General features: G+C 38.9%; 1 protein-coding gene across 6 annotated transcripts in view; it reads left to right on the top strand.

Moving 5' to 3' along the window:
- Nucleotides 1-16,036, top strand: part of LOC133664924 (FERM, ARHGEF and pleckstrin domain-containing protein 1-like) — a 138,320-nt gene that overhangs the window by 66,049 nt on the left and 56,235 nt on the right. For all 6 annotated transcript variants that reach the window (XM_062069951.1, XM_062069953.1, XM_062069954.1 and 3 more), the window contains 6 exons: nt 3,275-3,379; nt 3,469-3,511; nt 3,610-3,688; nt 8,668-8,765; nt 9,092-9,206; nt 15,608-15,755. In XM_062069951.1, coding sequence (XP_061925935.1) covers nt 3,275-3,379; nt 3,469-3,511; nt 3,610-3,688; nt 8,668-8,765; nt 9,092-9,206; nt 15,608-15,755 — 588 coding nt within the window. The remainder of the gene's footprint in view (nt 1-3,274; nt 3,380-3,468; nt 3,512-3,609; nt 3,689-8,667; nt 8,766-9,091; nt 9,207-15,607; nt 15,756-16,036) is intronic.

Genomic DNA, 16,036 nt, shown 5'->3' with positions numbered 1-16,036 from the left:
GTTGTTCCCAAACTCTTCACTTTTCTTATAATAAAGTTGACTTTGGAATATTTAGGAGGGAGGAAATTTCATGACTGGATTTGTTGCACAGGTGGCATCCTATGACAGTTCCACGCTGGAAATCACTGAGAGCGGTCCATTCTTTCACAAATGTTTGTAGAAACAGTCTCCATGCCTAAGTGCTTGATTTTATACACCGGGCCAAGTGATTAGGACACCGGCTTCTCATCATTTGGATGGGTGGCCAAATACTTTTGGAAATATAGAGTAGTCAACACAATCTGTAACAAACAAAATAGTGCGCCCCATTTTCCTTGAGATTAATCAACAATCAATCCAACACAATCAAAGTTGTAAGGATCAATTAATCAACTAATTGGTTAATTTGGCCATCCCTGAATTATTTGACAAAAGCTGTGCTTTGGTTGAACTGCCACTGTGTAATGGCTGTTGAAGGGGAGGAATGTTGGGGGTTGTTGGGATAAGATTATGGATCTGGGTGTGGAAGTGAGACGTTTTTTCTTCAGACTTGGTTGAGCTGTTGCAAGAGGTTTTCTCTTTGCACCTTATAAACGGTCTGTCTGATAAGTGTAAAATTAGAGGAGACTCTGCTTCCTGGAAACATTCTTTCACACAACAGTAGATCATTAGCCGAGTCAGGGTGATCTTCACTCACGCTGTGATGCACTCTGAGCCTGTGCCAACCAGTCAGGCGCAGTCAAAAATGCTTCATGTTGTTTACTTTGTCAGGGTGCGTCAACACTGTAAAAACAGCTGCACTGAATGTTGGACCGATAACTGAAGACACACGTTTGGAGCAGTAGGATGACTTTGAAGCGGGGGGCTTTGTGGGCGAGGTTGAGTTCACAGAGGAGTTTTGACTTATCTGTAAAGTGCCATTAACCTCTATGGGGTTTGAACCCAAAAGTGGAGTTAGCCTTGTTTCGGGCTGCTCTTTTGTCTCATTGGCTTACAGTGAGACACTTGAAGCCAGATTGTCCGTGTATGTAATATATCAACCCCCTGTCACATGATTAAATGCTACTCTTCATGAAATAAGAATATACAGTCACGATCAAAAGTTTACATACACTTGTAAAGAACATAATGTCATGGCTGTCTTGAGTTTCCAATAATTTCTACAACTGTTATTCGTTTGTGATATAGTGATTGGAGCACATACATACATGAAGTTTGGTTCTTTTATGAATTTATTATGGGTCTACTCAAAATGTGAACAAATCTGCTGGGTCAAAAGTATACATACAGCAATGTTAATATTTGCTTACATGTCCCTTGGCAAGTTTCACTGCAATAAGGCGCTTTTGGTAGCCATCCACAAGCTTCTTGTTATGTCTTAGACGGGGGAAGGAGACGGCACAACAGCGGAAGTACAACTCAATATATATTTATTGAGAGATTGATGAATACGTAGTGTGTGTATGCTGGAATTAACCTATGAAGATACCGTAAGGGGTGTTGTCAAGCGTGTTGAATGAGGGCGTCCAAATCCAGAGGGAAGAGCAGTGTTTCCCATAAACTGCCAAGATACCTGTGGCGGTGGGGGCGTGGCTATGAGCGTGGGCACCATGACATCATCGAGTAATTTGCATAATTGACTACAATGATATGATTTTCTCTAAAAAGGCTAAAAAAATGTATACTTACTAATTAATAATAACAGTTTTGTTTTAAACGTCCATCCATCCATCCATCCATCCATCCATCCATTTTACAATATAATTACAACACTTTATGTACATGTTTATATACAGATTTGAACAATAAGTTATTCATACAAAAAATATATCTTATAAAAATATAAAAGCTAAAATGTCTCTTAAAGCTCTGCCCCTTTAATTAGTGCATACTAAATAATTTAACTTTAGCCTACTACTACAACCATATTATTTACCAGCAACATAAAGTGAAACAGAGGCAGATGTGTCCTGCCACAGTCAGTAACAAATAAACAGAAAACAGTAGTGGTGGTAGATAGACACAAAGCTTCATCAAACATCTGATCCACTGAACAAAGAGCTCCAAAAATCTTGATCCTACACTTCTCTTTTGTAAAGTAAATATGAACAGCCGATATGGGCATCTACATCAACTATATGATTTGCCTGAGAAGCTTGACAGGACACAAAAAAAATCATAAAAAATTAAAATTAAAAAAAATATATATATATATTTAATTTTCTTTTTTTTGGCGGCCTTAATTCTTTCGTGGCGGGCCGCCACAAATAAATGAATGTGTGGGAAACACTGAAGAGGCAAGGGAGTCCGGGGTCCAAACGGGGTCGTGGTGCAGGAGAGGGCGTCCAAAGTCCAGGCATTGTGTCGGTGGATCAGGAGGGCAATCTGAGTCCAGGGGAAAAGGCAGCAGAAGCTGAGACACGGGACTTTGGAAGAAATGGGAGACGAAGAAGATCAGAACGGGACACGAGGAAACAAGCTACGGGAGAAAATACTGGTGGGAAGTCAGAGACGTGAAGCTTACTGCGAACAGGGCTACGTTCCGACGCAGAGTAGTCAGCGGCGAGGCTCTTTATCCTGTCGTCTGTAATCACTGCCAGGTGTGTTGATAGAAGATTTCCCCCGGTTGCGGCGGCGTGTCTGGATGCACTCACAGTTGAGCCGCTGAGTGCTCCCGCAGAAGAGGGAGGAGCAGACTGTGCGTGCGCAGTAAGACTTCTGCTTGAATTTTTGACCACTCCTCTTGACAAAATTGGTGCGGTTCAGCTAAATGTGTTGGTTTTATGACATGGACTTGTTTCTTCAGCATTGTCCACACGTTTAAGTCAGAACTTTGGGAAGGCCATTCTAAAACCTTAATTCTAGCCTGATCTGGTCATTCCTTTACCACTTTTGACGTGTGTTTGGGATCATTGTCCTGTTGGAACACACAACTGCGCCCAAGACCCAACCTCCGGGCTGATGATTTTAGGTTGTCCTGAAGAATTTGGAGGTAATCCTCCTTTTTCATTGGCCCATTTACTCTCTGTAAAGCCCCAGTTCCATTGGCAGCAAAACAGGCCCAGAGCATAATACTACTACCACCATGCTTGACGGTAGGAATGGTGTTCCTGGGATTAAAGGCCTTACCTTTTCTCCTCCAAACATATTGCTGGGTATTGTGGCCAAACAGCTCAATTTTTGTTTCATCTGACCACAGAAGTTTCCTCCAGAAGGTCTTATCTGTGTCCATGTGATGTCAGTGTATGTGTGTATTATGTGACTTTTGATCGCGACTGTATTTTTTTCCCCACAGATTAAAGCTTCGGGCAAGGTGCTCTTTGACCTAGTGTGCACCCACATGAATCTCATTGAGGGCGACTACTTCGGCCTGGAGTTTCAGAACCATCAAAAGTTGATGGTAAGCAAGGAGGACAAATACGTCCAAATGGAGTTCCTATACAGCAAGAGTTCTTTGTTAATAACTACATGGTGATATCTTCTCCACAGGTATGGTTGGATCCTATCAAGCCTATTATGAAGCAGCTTAGACGTAAGTATTCTTAGAGATCATCATTTAAGGCTGTTTATAAAAGATGATTCAACCATGTAAAAGCAGAAGTCTGTTCTGAAATCCCCTCTTTCTAACAGGGCCGAAGCACACGACATTGAGGTTTGCTGTGAAATATTTTCCTCCAGACCATGCCCAACTGCTGGAGGAGCTAACGAGGTTGGTTTCTTTGCACATCATTAACCCTCTGGGGATTACTTGATTTAATAGCAATAGAGTAATTGAAGGTAAAAAAAAAAAGTCCTCAGGGAGTTAGGAGTGTATGAAACATTTTGGATTCATATTTTTTCTACTTTTGTTTGCTCAAATCTCTCAATCAAATCCAGTCCTAAATAAAAGTAGCAAACATCATGTTTGAAATTTTTTATTTTATCCGTTTGAATGTTCAATTGACCTAATTATATATATTTTTTAATTAAAAAAAATAGCAGAACATAATAAATGTTAAAGGTTCGAGGTACTGGTATAAAGATGAGGTCTAAATATACATAAGAGTAATAATATAACTTATTTTGACGCATTGTTTTATGTGTTGCTCTTTCAGATTACAAACTGTATAACAGTTAAGTATCATGGGGGAAAAGTCCCCACTGAGTACCATTATAATCGTATTTTTTAACTGCAAAATCTCCATAATCATGCATTTTCTAATTTTTTTAAAAATAAAAAACTGAAAAAATTTGATCCAATGGACATTCGAAGTGTTGAAATAAAAACAATTTGAGACATTTGCTTTTCTTATTTAGAACTAAATTTAATTTAAAGATTTGATCCAAAAAAAGTAACAAAACAATAGGAAGCCAAAAATGTTTTTAAACTCTTTGTGGACTAAAATTATTTTCTAGTGTATTCTTGATGTGTTTAAAATGAAAATATCAAAGTTAAAAATAAAAAGCAATTCGAAAAAAATATCCCATTGGAAGTAACACAACCAAATATATGTTCAAAAATAAAGCAAAAAGGTCCCCAATATACTTTGAGGGTTAATACAGTATTTCTTTGCCCCACTGAGTTAGCATTCGCTCCACATTTGTATGGCAATGTAAAAAAAGGAGAGCAGTGTTCATGGATGTACCCTCAAAAATCATACAAGTCGTACAATTTGAAGTTTAACCAGCGTTTTATTGGAGAATGTGCCTTTAAAGTTGAACCGGAACCTCCATGATGCATTCGAGACTTCTGATAATCTTGGTTTAGTGGGCATCTAAAAGATAAACTCCACAAGTTAGAGGTGCTTTTTATTTTTATTTTAGGAAAAAGTATTGATGACCATAAAAGTGAAAATTGAATTGGAATTAAAGCATAAAGCGATATACATGCAGATCTACCAACTTTCTGGATTCTGTGGAAGAGGCTCAAAAATTGTATGCATGTATGTATACATATACATGCATGTATGTATGCATATATATATATATATATATATATATATATATATATATATATATATATATATATATATATATATATATATATATATATATACACGCATGCATATATGTATGTGTATGTGTATATATATATATACACACATGCATATATGTATGTGTATGTGTATATATATATATACACACATGCATATATGTATGTGTATGTGTATATATATATGTATATATATATATATATATGTATAAATATGTATATATATTTATATATATATATGTATATATGTATGTATGTATATATATGGGACGGCGTGGCGAAGTTGGGAGAGTGGCCGTGCCAGCAATCTGAGGGTTACTGGTTCAATCCCCACCTTCTACCATCCTAGTCACGTCCGTTGTGTCCTTGAGCAAGACACTTCACCCTTGCACCTGATGGGTCCTGGTTAGCGCCTTGCATGGCAGCTCCCGCCATCAGTGTGTGAATGTGGAAATAGTGTCAAAGCGCTTTGAGTTCCTTAAAAAGGTAGAAAAGCGCTGTACAAGTACAACCCATTTACCATATGTATATATATATATATATATATATATATATATATATATATATATATATATATATATATATATATATATATATATATATATATATATATATATATATATACATGCATGTACTGTATGTATGCATGTATATATGTATATATGCGTGTATATGCATGTATATATGCTTGTATATGCATCTATATGTGTGTGTGTGTGTGTGTGTATATATATATATATATATATATATATATATATATATATATATATATATATATATATATATATATATATATATATATATATATATATATATATATATATATATATATATACTATCGTTCAAAAGTTTGGGGTTATTGAAATGTCCTTTTTTTTTAAGGAAAAGCACTGTACTTTTCAATGAAGATAACTTTAAACTAGTCTTAACTTTAAAGAAATACACTCTATACATTGCTAATGTGGTAAATGACTATTCTAGCTGCAAATGTCTGGTTTTTGGTGCAATATCTACATAGGTGTATAGAGGCCCATTTCCAGCAACTATCACTCCAGTGTTCTAATGGTACAATGTGTTTGCTCATTGGCTCAGAAGGCTAATTGATGATTACAAAACCCTTGTGCAATCATGTTCACACATCTGAAAACAGTTTAGCTCATTACAGAAGCTACAAAACTGACTTTCCTTTGAGCAGATTGAGTTTCTGGAGCATCACATTTGCGGGATCAATTAAATGCTCAAAATGGCCAGAAAAAGAGAACTTTCATCTGAAACTCGACAGTCTATTCTTGTGCTTAGAAATGAAGGCTATTCCACAAAATTGTTTGGGTGACCCCAAACTTTTGAACGGTAGTGTATTATATATATATATATATATATATATATATATATATATATATATATATATATATATATATATATATATATATATATATATATATATCTCGCTAGCTTATGTGCGTTTTTTTTCTGAAACCCTATTTTGTTAACTTAAAGGCCTACTGAAATGATTTTTTTTTATTTAAACGGGGATAGCAGATCTATTCTATGTGTCATACTTGATCATTTCGTGATATTGCCATATTTTTGCTGAAAGGATTTAGTATAGAACAACGACGATAAAGATTGCAACTTTTGGTATCTGATAAAAAAAAGGCTTGCACCTACCGGAAGTAGCGTGACGTAGTCAGTTGAACATATACGCAAAGTTCCCTATTGTTTACAATGATGGCCGCATGAAGTGAGAGAGATTCGGACCGAGAAAGCGACAATTTCCCCATTAATTTGAGCGAGGATGAAAGATTTGTGGATGAGTAAAGTGCAAGTGAAGGACTAGTGGGGAGTTGAAGCTATTCAGATAGGGAAGATGCTGTGAGAGCCGGGGGTGACCTGATATTCAGCTGGGAATGACTACAACAGTAAATAAACACAAGACATATATATACTCTATTAGCCACAACACAACCAGGCTTATATTTAATATGCCACAAATTAATCCTGCATAAAAACACCTGCGTGTTTGTTATGCTAGCTCCTAGCTCCTCTGCTAGCTCCTAGCTCCATAGAACACGCCAATACAATTCAAACACCTGATCAACACACACAATCACTCAGCCCAAAAGACCGTTTACCTAACCCAAGGTTCATAAAGCTTATATATTTTTAAAAAGTTACGTACGTGACGCGCACATACGGTCAAGTTATCGAATGTTTAGCAGCCAAGGCTGCATACTCACGGTACCTGATATTCAGCTGGGAATGACTACAACAGTAAATAAACACAAGACATATATATACTCTATTAGCCACAACACAACCAGGCTTATATTTAATATGCCACAAATTAATCCTGCATAATAACACCTGCGTGTTTGTTATGCTAGCTCCTAGCTCCTCTGCTAGCTCCTAGCTCCATAGAACACGCCAATACAATTCAAACACCTGATCAACACACACAATCACTCAGCCCAAAAGACCGTTCACCTAACCCAAGGTTCATAAAGCTTATATATTTTTAAAAAGTTACGTACGTGACGCGCACGTACGGTACGGTACGTGTTATGCTAGCTCCTAGCTCCTCTGCTAGCTCCTAGCTCCATAGAACACGCCAATACAATTCAAACACATGATCAACACACACAATCACTCAGCCCAAAAGACCGTTCACCTAACCCAAGGTTCATAAAGCTTATATATTTTAAAAAAGTTACGTACATACGCAAAAAAAAGCCAAAGCTGCATACTCACAGTAGCACGTCTGCGTCTTTGTCATCCAAATCAAAGTAATCCTGGTAAGAGTCTGTGTTGTCCCAGTTCTCTACAGGCGTCTGTGTATCCAAATCAAAAGTCCTCCTGGTTAGAGTCTCTGTTATCCGAGTTCTTCCATCTTGACTGCATCTTTCGGGAATGTAAACAAAGAAGCGCCGGCTGTGTACTGTTGTGGCTGACTACGTTCGAAAAATACGTCCATTTCGCACCGACAACTTTCTTCTTTGCTTGCTCGGCTTCCTTCTTCATAATGCAATGAACATGATTGAAACAGATTCACGAACACAGATGTCCAGAATACTGTGGAATTATGAAATGAAAACAGAGCTTTTTCGTATCGGCTTCAATGTGGAAGGCATACCCGTGTTCGCCGGGCCACGTCACGCGCATACGTCATCCTCAGAGGCGTTTCGAACCGGAAGTTTAGCGGCAAATTTAAAATGTCACTTTATAAGTTAACCCGGCCGTATTGGCATGTGTTATAATGTTAAGATTTCATCATTGATATATAAACTATCAGACTGCGTGGTCGGTAGTAGTGGGTTTCAGTAGGCCTTTAACCAGGATAGTGCAGCACTTTTATTGTGAAAACTGAAACCGACGGTCAGTCTTCACACCATTGACGGCAGGTGTGTGGGAGAGAGAGTCTGTGTTGCAATAAAAAAATCGTTACTCGCGTTCCTGCCTGTCGTATTTTTCTTTATACCGAGTTCACAGCAGTCACCGATCATCTCACGAGACATTCGGTTGTCGTGTATGTCAATCAAGTGACGAATGTGATGTCATAGAGAAGATTGATGATAGGTAAACACTCCCTCTGAGATCAATTGGTAGCGTGTGATCCAAATGTGGGTCAAGCAGGATTCTCGGTCCAAATCACGTTGCTCGTCTCAATTTAAAAATCATCTTTAACCATCAATAAGGAAAGCTCCTGTGTTTGCATCCAGGTACCTGTTTGCCCTCCAAATCAAACAGGATCTTTCCAGTGGACGTCTGACCTGCAATGACACCAGCGCCGCCCTGATGGTCTCCCACATTATGCAGTGTGAGTTTCTTCTTTAGCCCGGAGACTGAGAAGACAGCAGACTGGACACAAGTGTGCTTTCTCACGCAAGGCGCGTCATCAATTAATGTCACATAGCTCACCATTGTCGATTGATCGTCTCCTTCTTACTGTGGGTGCCATTCTCTATGGTCTGTCAGTAGCATGACCAAGTGGCAAACTGTCACGTTGTTTTCCTCAAACATTTCTCTGCTAAAGCTTGACACTTTCTCTACAAATGGCTCAAACCAAAAACGTCTGTATTTTTCTTTCCTTACAGTATGATGTTATTTCCACTGCCTCAATTCTGTTTTTTTCTTCCTTGTCAGCTGAGATCGGGGACTTTGAGGAGAGTCAGTGCCGGTCACACCTCCTCAACAATAACTACATTCCCGATCAGATGCCCTTGATCGACAAGATCATGGAGTTCCACTCCATGAATATGTAAGCATGCTCCTCTATTTTTGTTTTTGAAGTGTTATGATTTTTTAAAAACACTTCCTTGTGGTCTACATAAGATATAATGGTAGTTGTTTCGTCAAATTTTGCATAGATTATCATTTACACATCGTTTTCATGCCGCTCTCTGACCATCGCTTCTGGATGGGCGGTCTTATTTACGTGGCTCCACTTCGACAGCGTTTTCTCCCCACCATCTTTGTTGTAGTTCAGCGCTTCCATAGAGAGTCTACTGACCGATTTATCATAAATGATAAATGGGTTATACTTGTATAGCGCTTTTCTACCTTCAAGGTACTCAAACCGCTTTGACAGTATTTCCACATTCACCCATTCACACACACATTCACACACTGATGGAGGGAGCTGCCATGCAAGGCGCTAACCAGCAGCCATCAGGAGCAAGGGTGAAGTGTCTTGCCCAAGGACACAACGGGCGTGACTAGGATGGTAGAAGGTGGGGATTGAACCCCAGTAAACAGCAACCCTCCGATTGCTGGCACGGCCACTCTACCAACTTCGCCACGCCGTCCCCAACAAAGGATGCATGTCCTTGTACGAGCCAGTCTGCCCCACAACAAGAGGATCGCTTATTGACTGCAGTGTCAGACTACAGTGGTAGACTCGCGCAAAGCACTTTGGGTAAATCTCTTCCATATATGGATAATCCGATGGAAAAAAACATCATCTACATGCAGGCATGTCAAATTTCCTTGAAAATGTGGAAATATGCATTTTTAAACATTAATTTTCGCAACAAAATATCACTTTCGCGTTTTTTTAAATGAAATATCAGTAAAAATCTGAACCAAATTTGTTGAACGCTCGCCTCAGCTGCAGTTGCAGGACGGGGAGACGTTAAGAGCACTGAAACAATCTCGCTGGTTAGCAAAGCATCCAACTGGCTTACCTGTCTCCTCCGTTCGCTCTACCAGCCACAACGTTGACGGCTGTCCACTTTGCTGCTAATCATATTTGGATGATTACAATCCCAACACTGTTAGTTCCGAACCAGTTGTAGTTCCAGACTATGTATTAGTCTTCAGTGAGAAAGTATATTTTTGACGTGACTGATTGTAAACAGAGGTCACAACAATAGAAATATATGACCCGAGGGGGCGTGGCTACGATAGAGTTGCCAAATGACAAAACCTTTTATGAGTTTTTTTGCAAGCATGTTAAAGAATTTGACATTACATTTTCAATGATAATATTGTTGGTAAATCTACTAAAAATTTAGTCTACTAAAAAAACCTAAAAATTCTGTCGTACATTACATGGACATGTCGGTTTTAAAAAAGACCGCCAAAAGAGGTTGGTTGATGAAAATAAATCTTATGGTAAAATATTGTGTAGAAATTTTCGTCTTTTTTTTTCTCAATTTTCCTCTTTCTTTCCCCTCAAAGAGTGCTTACATCCCCGAGTATGAAAGAAGGCAAGATTTTTTTAAATAATATCTCCAGCATGCCTCCACGGTTTGATTTCAAATTTTCGGGATGTATGGGGATCCCAAATACACAATAGCAGGTACCAATAGGTAAGAAAAGTTGGTTTCGCATAATAGAGCTCCTTTAGTGTTACGGAAGCCATAACTAAATCCAAATACCGTATTTTTCGGACTCTAAGGCGCTCTTAAAATCCTTTTATTTTCTCAAAAATCGACAGTGCGCCTTATAACCCGGTGCGCCTAATGTACGGCATAATTCTGGTTGTGCTTACCAACCTCGAAGCTATTTTATTTGGTACATAGTGTAATGATAAGTGTGACCAGTAGATGGCAGTCATACATAAGAGATATGTGTAAACTGCAAGACGACGCCAGTAAACAACACCAAAACTTTAAATGTTCCATTGAGAATATAGAACATTACACACGGCGCTCAAAAATCTGTCAAAATGTTTTTAGTACGACTTCGGTAAGCTATGAAGCCGCACCGCATGATGGATTGTTGGCGCATTAAACATACAAGTATTATAATAATGCGTGTATAAGGACCGCAAAATGGCAACTATTAGCAGACATTACCTGGCGTTTTGTTTCGCAATATTATGCAACACCAAGTTTTCTTACCTTCTGGTACCTGCTGATGTGTATTTGGGATCTGCATAAGTCCTGAAAATGTGCGTGCATCCGCCATTGTAGTCATAAGCTTCTTCTTTTTCTCTACCTTCTTATGTGGCATTCATCTTCCACTGTTGCCATTTCTAATATAAAGGAGCGTAAAGTTCTTACTTATATCTGTGAGTAAACTCGCCATGAAAGCGCTAAAACATACCGGTATAGTGAGTTTACATTATTCACCCAAGGAACTTTAGTTATTCGATGATTCCGGTCAGTCGGTTTTTCACGGGACACATTTCCGGCGTTGATGTTGCATTATTGAGCCACGGATGGGAAGATGCTGCTCCGTTACTGATTGAAGTAAAGTCTGAATGTCATTAAAACAGTTAGCTCCTTCTTTTGACACTTCTTCCACTCCCGTCCTTGCACGCTACACCGCTACAACAAAGATGACGGGGAGAAGACGCTGCCGAAGGTGAGCCACGTAAATAAGACCGCCCACAAAACGGCGCATCCTGAAGAGACTGTCAGAAAGCGACTTGAAAATGGTCTGTAAAACATCATCTATGCAACATTTTGACCAAAGAACCACCATTACATGTTATGTAGACCACAAGATAGTGTTTAAAATTTAGAAAAAAAATCATAATATGACCCCCTTAATGTGCCTTATAATCTGGTGCGCCTTTTGTATGATATTAGGCCTGACTTGACCTGCTCATCGGCAGTGTGCCTTATAATCGGTGCGCCCTATGGTCCGAAAAATACGGTACTAGCCTTTAGCCATTTGATATATTCTTAGCTGAGGTGTACAAGTGGCATGTTCACTTCTTGGACGTATATTAAGTCTTTGTGAAAAGTTTTATAGCTCCAAACCACACATAGATTTATGTTTTTCTGAAAGGCTGTGTTATTGTACCAAATAAGTCACAGCTGTTGTCTGTTCAATTATACATTTTCGGGCCTGACTTTGTGTGTGTGTGTGAAGTACTTTTTTTTTTTCAACTCAAATTTAAATGCAAGCCAAAAGTGACTCCTTAAACTGATGGAGTCGCAGCGGGTGAATGGTTTCTCCTCTATTGTACTACTTTCTTTTACCTGCTTACCCCCGAGGCCTTTCTAGTTGATAACTCAAAGCTGCGGTTCTTGTGGCAGTGCTGCCACGTTGAGATAAGTCCCTCGTTAATCACCGAATGCAGGCAGCAGAAAGGCTCGTTTGCTGATAAGAACTGAGAAAAGTTGCTTAATGCTTGTTCCCCGACTGCTGTCCAACAGTAGATAAACGCAAGAGACCTGCATCCGTTCAGATGTGATTAATACACTTATCAGTGGCGGATACTGTGCTGAGATTCAATTAATTGGTTCAACATTATTTACAAGCACTGTAACATTGCTGACGCAAGTCCTGAAACAACACTATTACTAACACATTGGCTGTTAGAGGATTGAGGTCACCATGGCAACAACATACAGTATGTTATGCTGCTTCTTGCAATCAATTACATGATTAGCTGATAAAAATTAAAACAAAAACAAACAATGTTGCATAATACATAACTTTTTCCATGCTTGACTCTTTAAAGGGGAACTGCACTTTTAAAATTGTTTTGCCTATTATTCACAATCATTGTGAAAGATATGACGATGGATGTTTTTTTTTTTGCATTCTAAATATTAAATAAATGCGATCAAAAGTTCGCTTGCAATGGAGCCTTTGGTAGCAGCGTAATATAAAGGCCTTAAACATTCAAACACCTCCATTGAGATTTTATATGATTAAGTATATATGTAATGTAGGGCTGCAACTAACGATTAATTTGATAATCGATTAATCTGTCGATTATTACTTCGATTGATCGATTAATAATCGGATAAAAGAGACAAACTACATTTCTATCCTTTCCAGTATTTTATTGAAAAAAACCAGCATACTGGCACCATACTTATTTTGATTATTGTTTCTCAGCTGTTTGTAAATGTTGCAGTTTATAAATAAAGGTTTACATTTTTTTAAATAATAATAATAAAGACTCTGCGCATGCGCATAGCATAGATCCAATGAATCGATGACTAAATTAATCGGCAACTATTTTTATAATCGATTTTAATCGATTAGTTGTTGCAGCCCTAATGTAATGTAGTAACGGGCACATTTATAATAACATTTCCTATTTACGCATTCATTTAAAAAATGCATCACAACGTTAGTTTTTTTTCCTTCTTCATCACAGATTATTACTCACTGCAGACTTCATGAGAGCCAACAAACATAATAAAACATCACTTACTGTCCAAGGTCTGCTGTCATTAAGATGCCAACTGCTAGGATGTTCATATATTCCCATTTAGGTGAAGAATGACTCCTAATCCTCACAATGAAACCGCATGGGGGGGACACAAGTGTCTTTTTGCGTCGTCCTCACCAGTTTCGGGTTCTAAATGGCTGTCAAAGGGTACCATCTTGTTGGAATACCTACTCAGACTTCTTCAGTGCATGTGAGAAGCATGATTTCTGATCTGTGATTTCTGATCTATCTTTTATGAACACCGAAGTGATCATGGCTATAAATAGTTTGTCTGCATTAGCGCATATTACTAATAATTGGTTAATATTCAAATCACGAGATGTAAATGGAGTATTGTTGGCGCTTTTTGAATGGTTATTTATTGGCTTTTACGGGCGCAATAGAGGAGCTCCCATGGCTGCACCGTAAGCGCCCTTTTATTTACTTCTATGCACAAGTTGTAATGCATAAAGAAATATCTATCTTTCATAATGACTGTGAACAATAGTCCAAATTCCAAAAAAAAGTGTAGTTCCCCTTTAAACATCTTCTCGCACCCCTTGAGAACCTTTGCAATAAAGTCTGGTGTTTGCCAAGATACACTGAACAAAAATATAAACGCAAAACTTTTGTTTTTACTCCCATGTTTCATGAGTTGAACTCAAAGATCTAAAACTTTTACAATATACACAAAAGACCTATTCCTCTCAAATATTGTTCACAAATCTGTCTAAATCTGTGTTAGTGAGCATTTCTTCTTTGCCAAGGTAATGCATCCCACCTCACAGGTGTGGCATATCAAGATGCTGATTAAACAGCATGGTTATTGCACAGGCGTGCCTTGGGATGCCCACAATAAATGGCCACTCTGAAATGTGCAGTTTTATCACACAGCACAAAGCCACAGATGTCACAAGTTTTGAGGGAGCGTGCAGTCGGCATGCTGACTGCAGGAATGCCAACCAGAGCTGATGCCCGTGAATTGAATGTTCATTTCTTTACCATAAGCCGTCGCCGGAGGCGTTTCAGAGAATTTGGCAGTACATCCACACCAGCACAGGACCTCAACATCCAGCAGGTGCACCTCCATGGTCGTCTGAGACCAGCCACCCGGACAGCTGCTGCAACAATCGGTTTGCATAACCAAATAATTTCTGCACAAACTGTGAGAAACCAGCCCAGGGAAACTCATCTGCATGCTTGTCGTCCTCATCGGGGTCTCGACCTTACTGCAGTTTGTCGTCGTAAGCAACTTAAGTGGGCAAATGCTCATATTCTATGGTTTTCTTCACGGATGAATCCTGGTTTTCATTGTTCAGGGGAGAGCGGTTTGCTGAGTTCAAGATTGTGAATGGAGTGGGGTGGGATTATGGTATGGGCAGGCGTATGTTACGGACAATGAAGGCAAGTGCATTTTATTGATGGCATTTTGAATGCACAGAGATACCGTGACGAGAGCCCATTGTTGTGCCATTCACCCATGGATTATCTTGGCAAAGAAGAAGTGCTCACTAACACAGCTTTAGACTGATTTGGGAACAATAATTGAGAGTAATAGGTCTTTTGTGAATATATATTGTAAAAGTTTTAGATCTTTGAGTTCAACTCAGGAAAAATGGGAGCAAAAACTAAAGTGTTGTTCAGTGTATTACCTACAAGGTCAATACATACCGGTAGATTAAAGGATTAGGACACATGGCAACATCCGTGCCCTATCTGAACAGTTCTGCCTTGTAATGTATAAAGGACAGGGTTCGAAGCGTAGAAAAAGTGTAGCGTCTACCAGAAATACTTAATTTGTAACCGACTACACATTATTTTGATCAGGCCTTTTGAAGGTCCGCCTTTGGAGACGTTTTTGCTTATTTGAATTTAAGTCTACAAATGACGCCTCTCTAAACAAGGTCAAGTCTTGCACGTTTGCTTTGATAAGAAATTGGACTTTCAGTCTTTCAATGTGGTCTTGTTTTAAAGTTTGGTCACCCCTTGTTCCTGTGACAGCCCTTTTCCTTATCCCTATTGGCATTTTGTCTTGTTAGAGGTCAAACGCCTGCAGAATCCGACTTTCAGTTGTTAGAGGTGGCACGCCGACTAGAGATGTATGGGATTCGTCTCCACCCAGCCAAAGACCGCGAAGGGTCTCGTCTGAGCCTCGCTGTGGCTCACACAGGCATCCTAGTCTTTCAGGTAAGTGGCAATATAGTTTTATCACTTTTGTTCCTCGGCTAACATTTTGGAAAAAAACTTGCGTCTGACCTTAGGGGCCTATGATGATTTTAATCTAATTTTTAAAACCCTCACTGATGATCCAATGTCTATGTACTGGATATTATTAGGGGTAAGTTTTGTGTAAATGTTCTCTACGGTCATTTTTAACCCCCGTTTTTTGAGTCTGTCTGCAAGATGTTCAATTGTGGAGGAATTCCCAGATTGCAAATGAAAACACACGCCACCCTCTCCAAAAGCAC

This window comes from Entelurus aequoreus, linkage group LG14, assembly GCF_033978785.1.
Source record: "Entelurus aequoreus isolate RoL-2023_Sb linkage group LG14, RoL_Eaeq_v1.1, whole genome shotgun sequence".
In the NCBI taxonomy this organism is placed as follows: domain Eukaryota; kingdom Metazoa; phylum Chordata; class Actinopteri; order Syngnathiformes; family Syngnathidae; genus Entelurus; species Entelurus aequoreus.
This window is presented reverse-complemented; position numbering and strand designations above follow the sequence as displayed.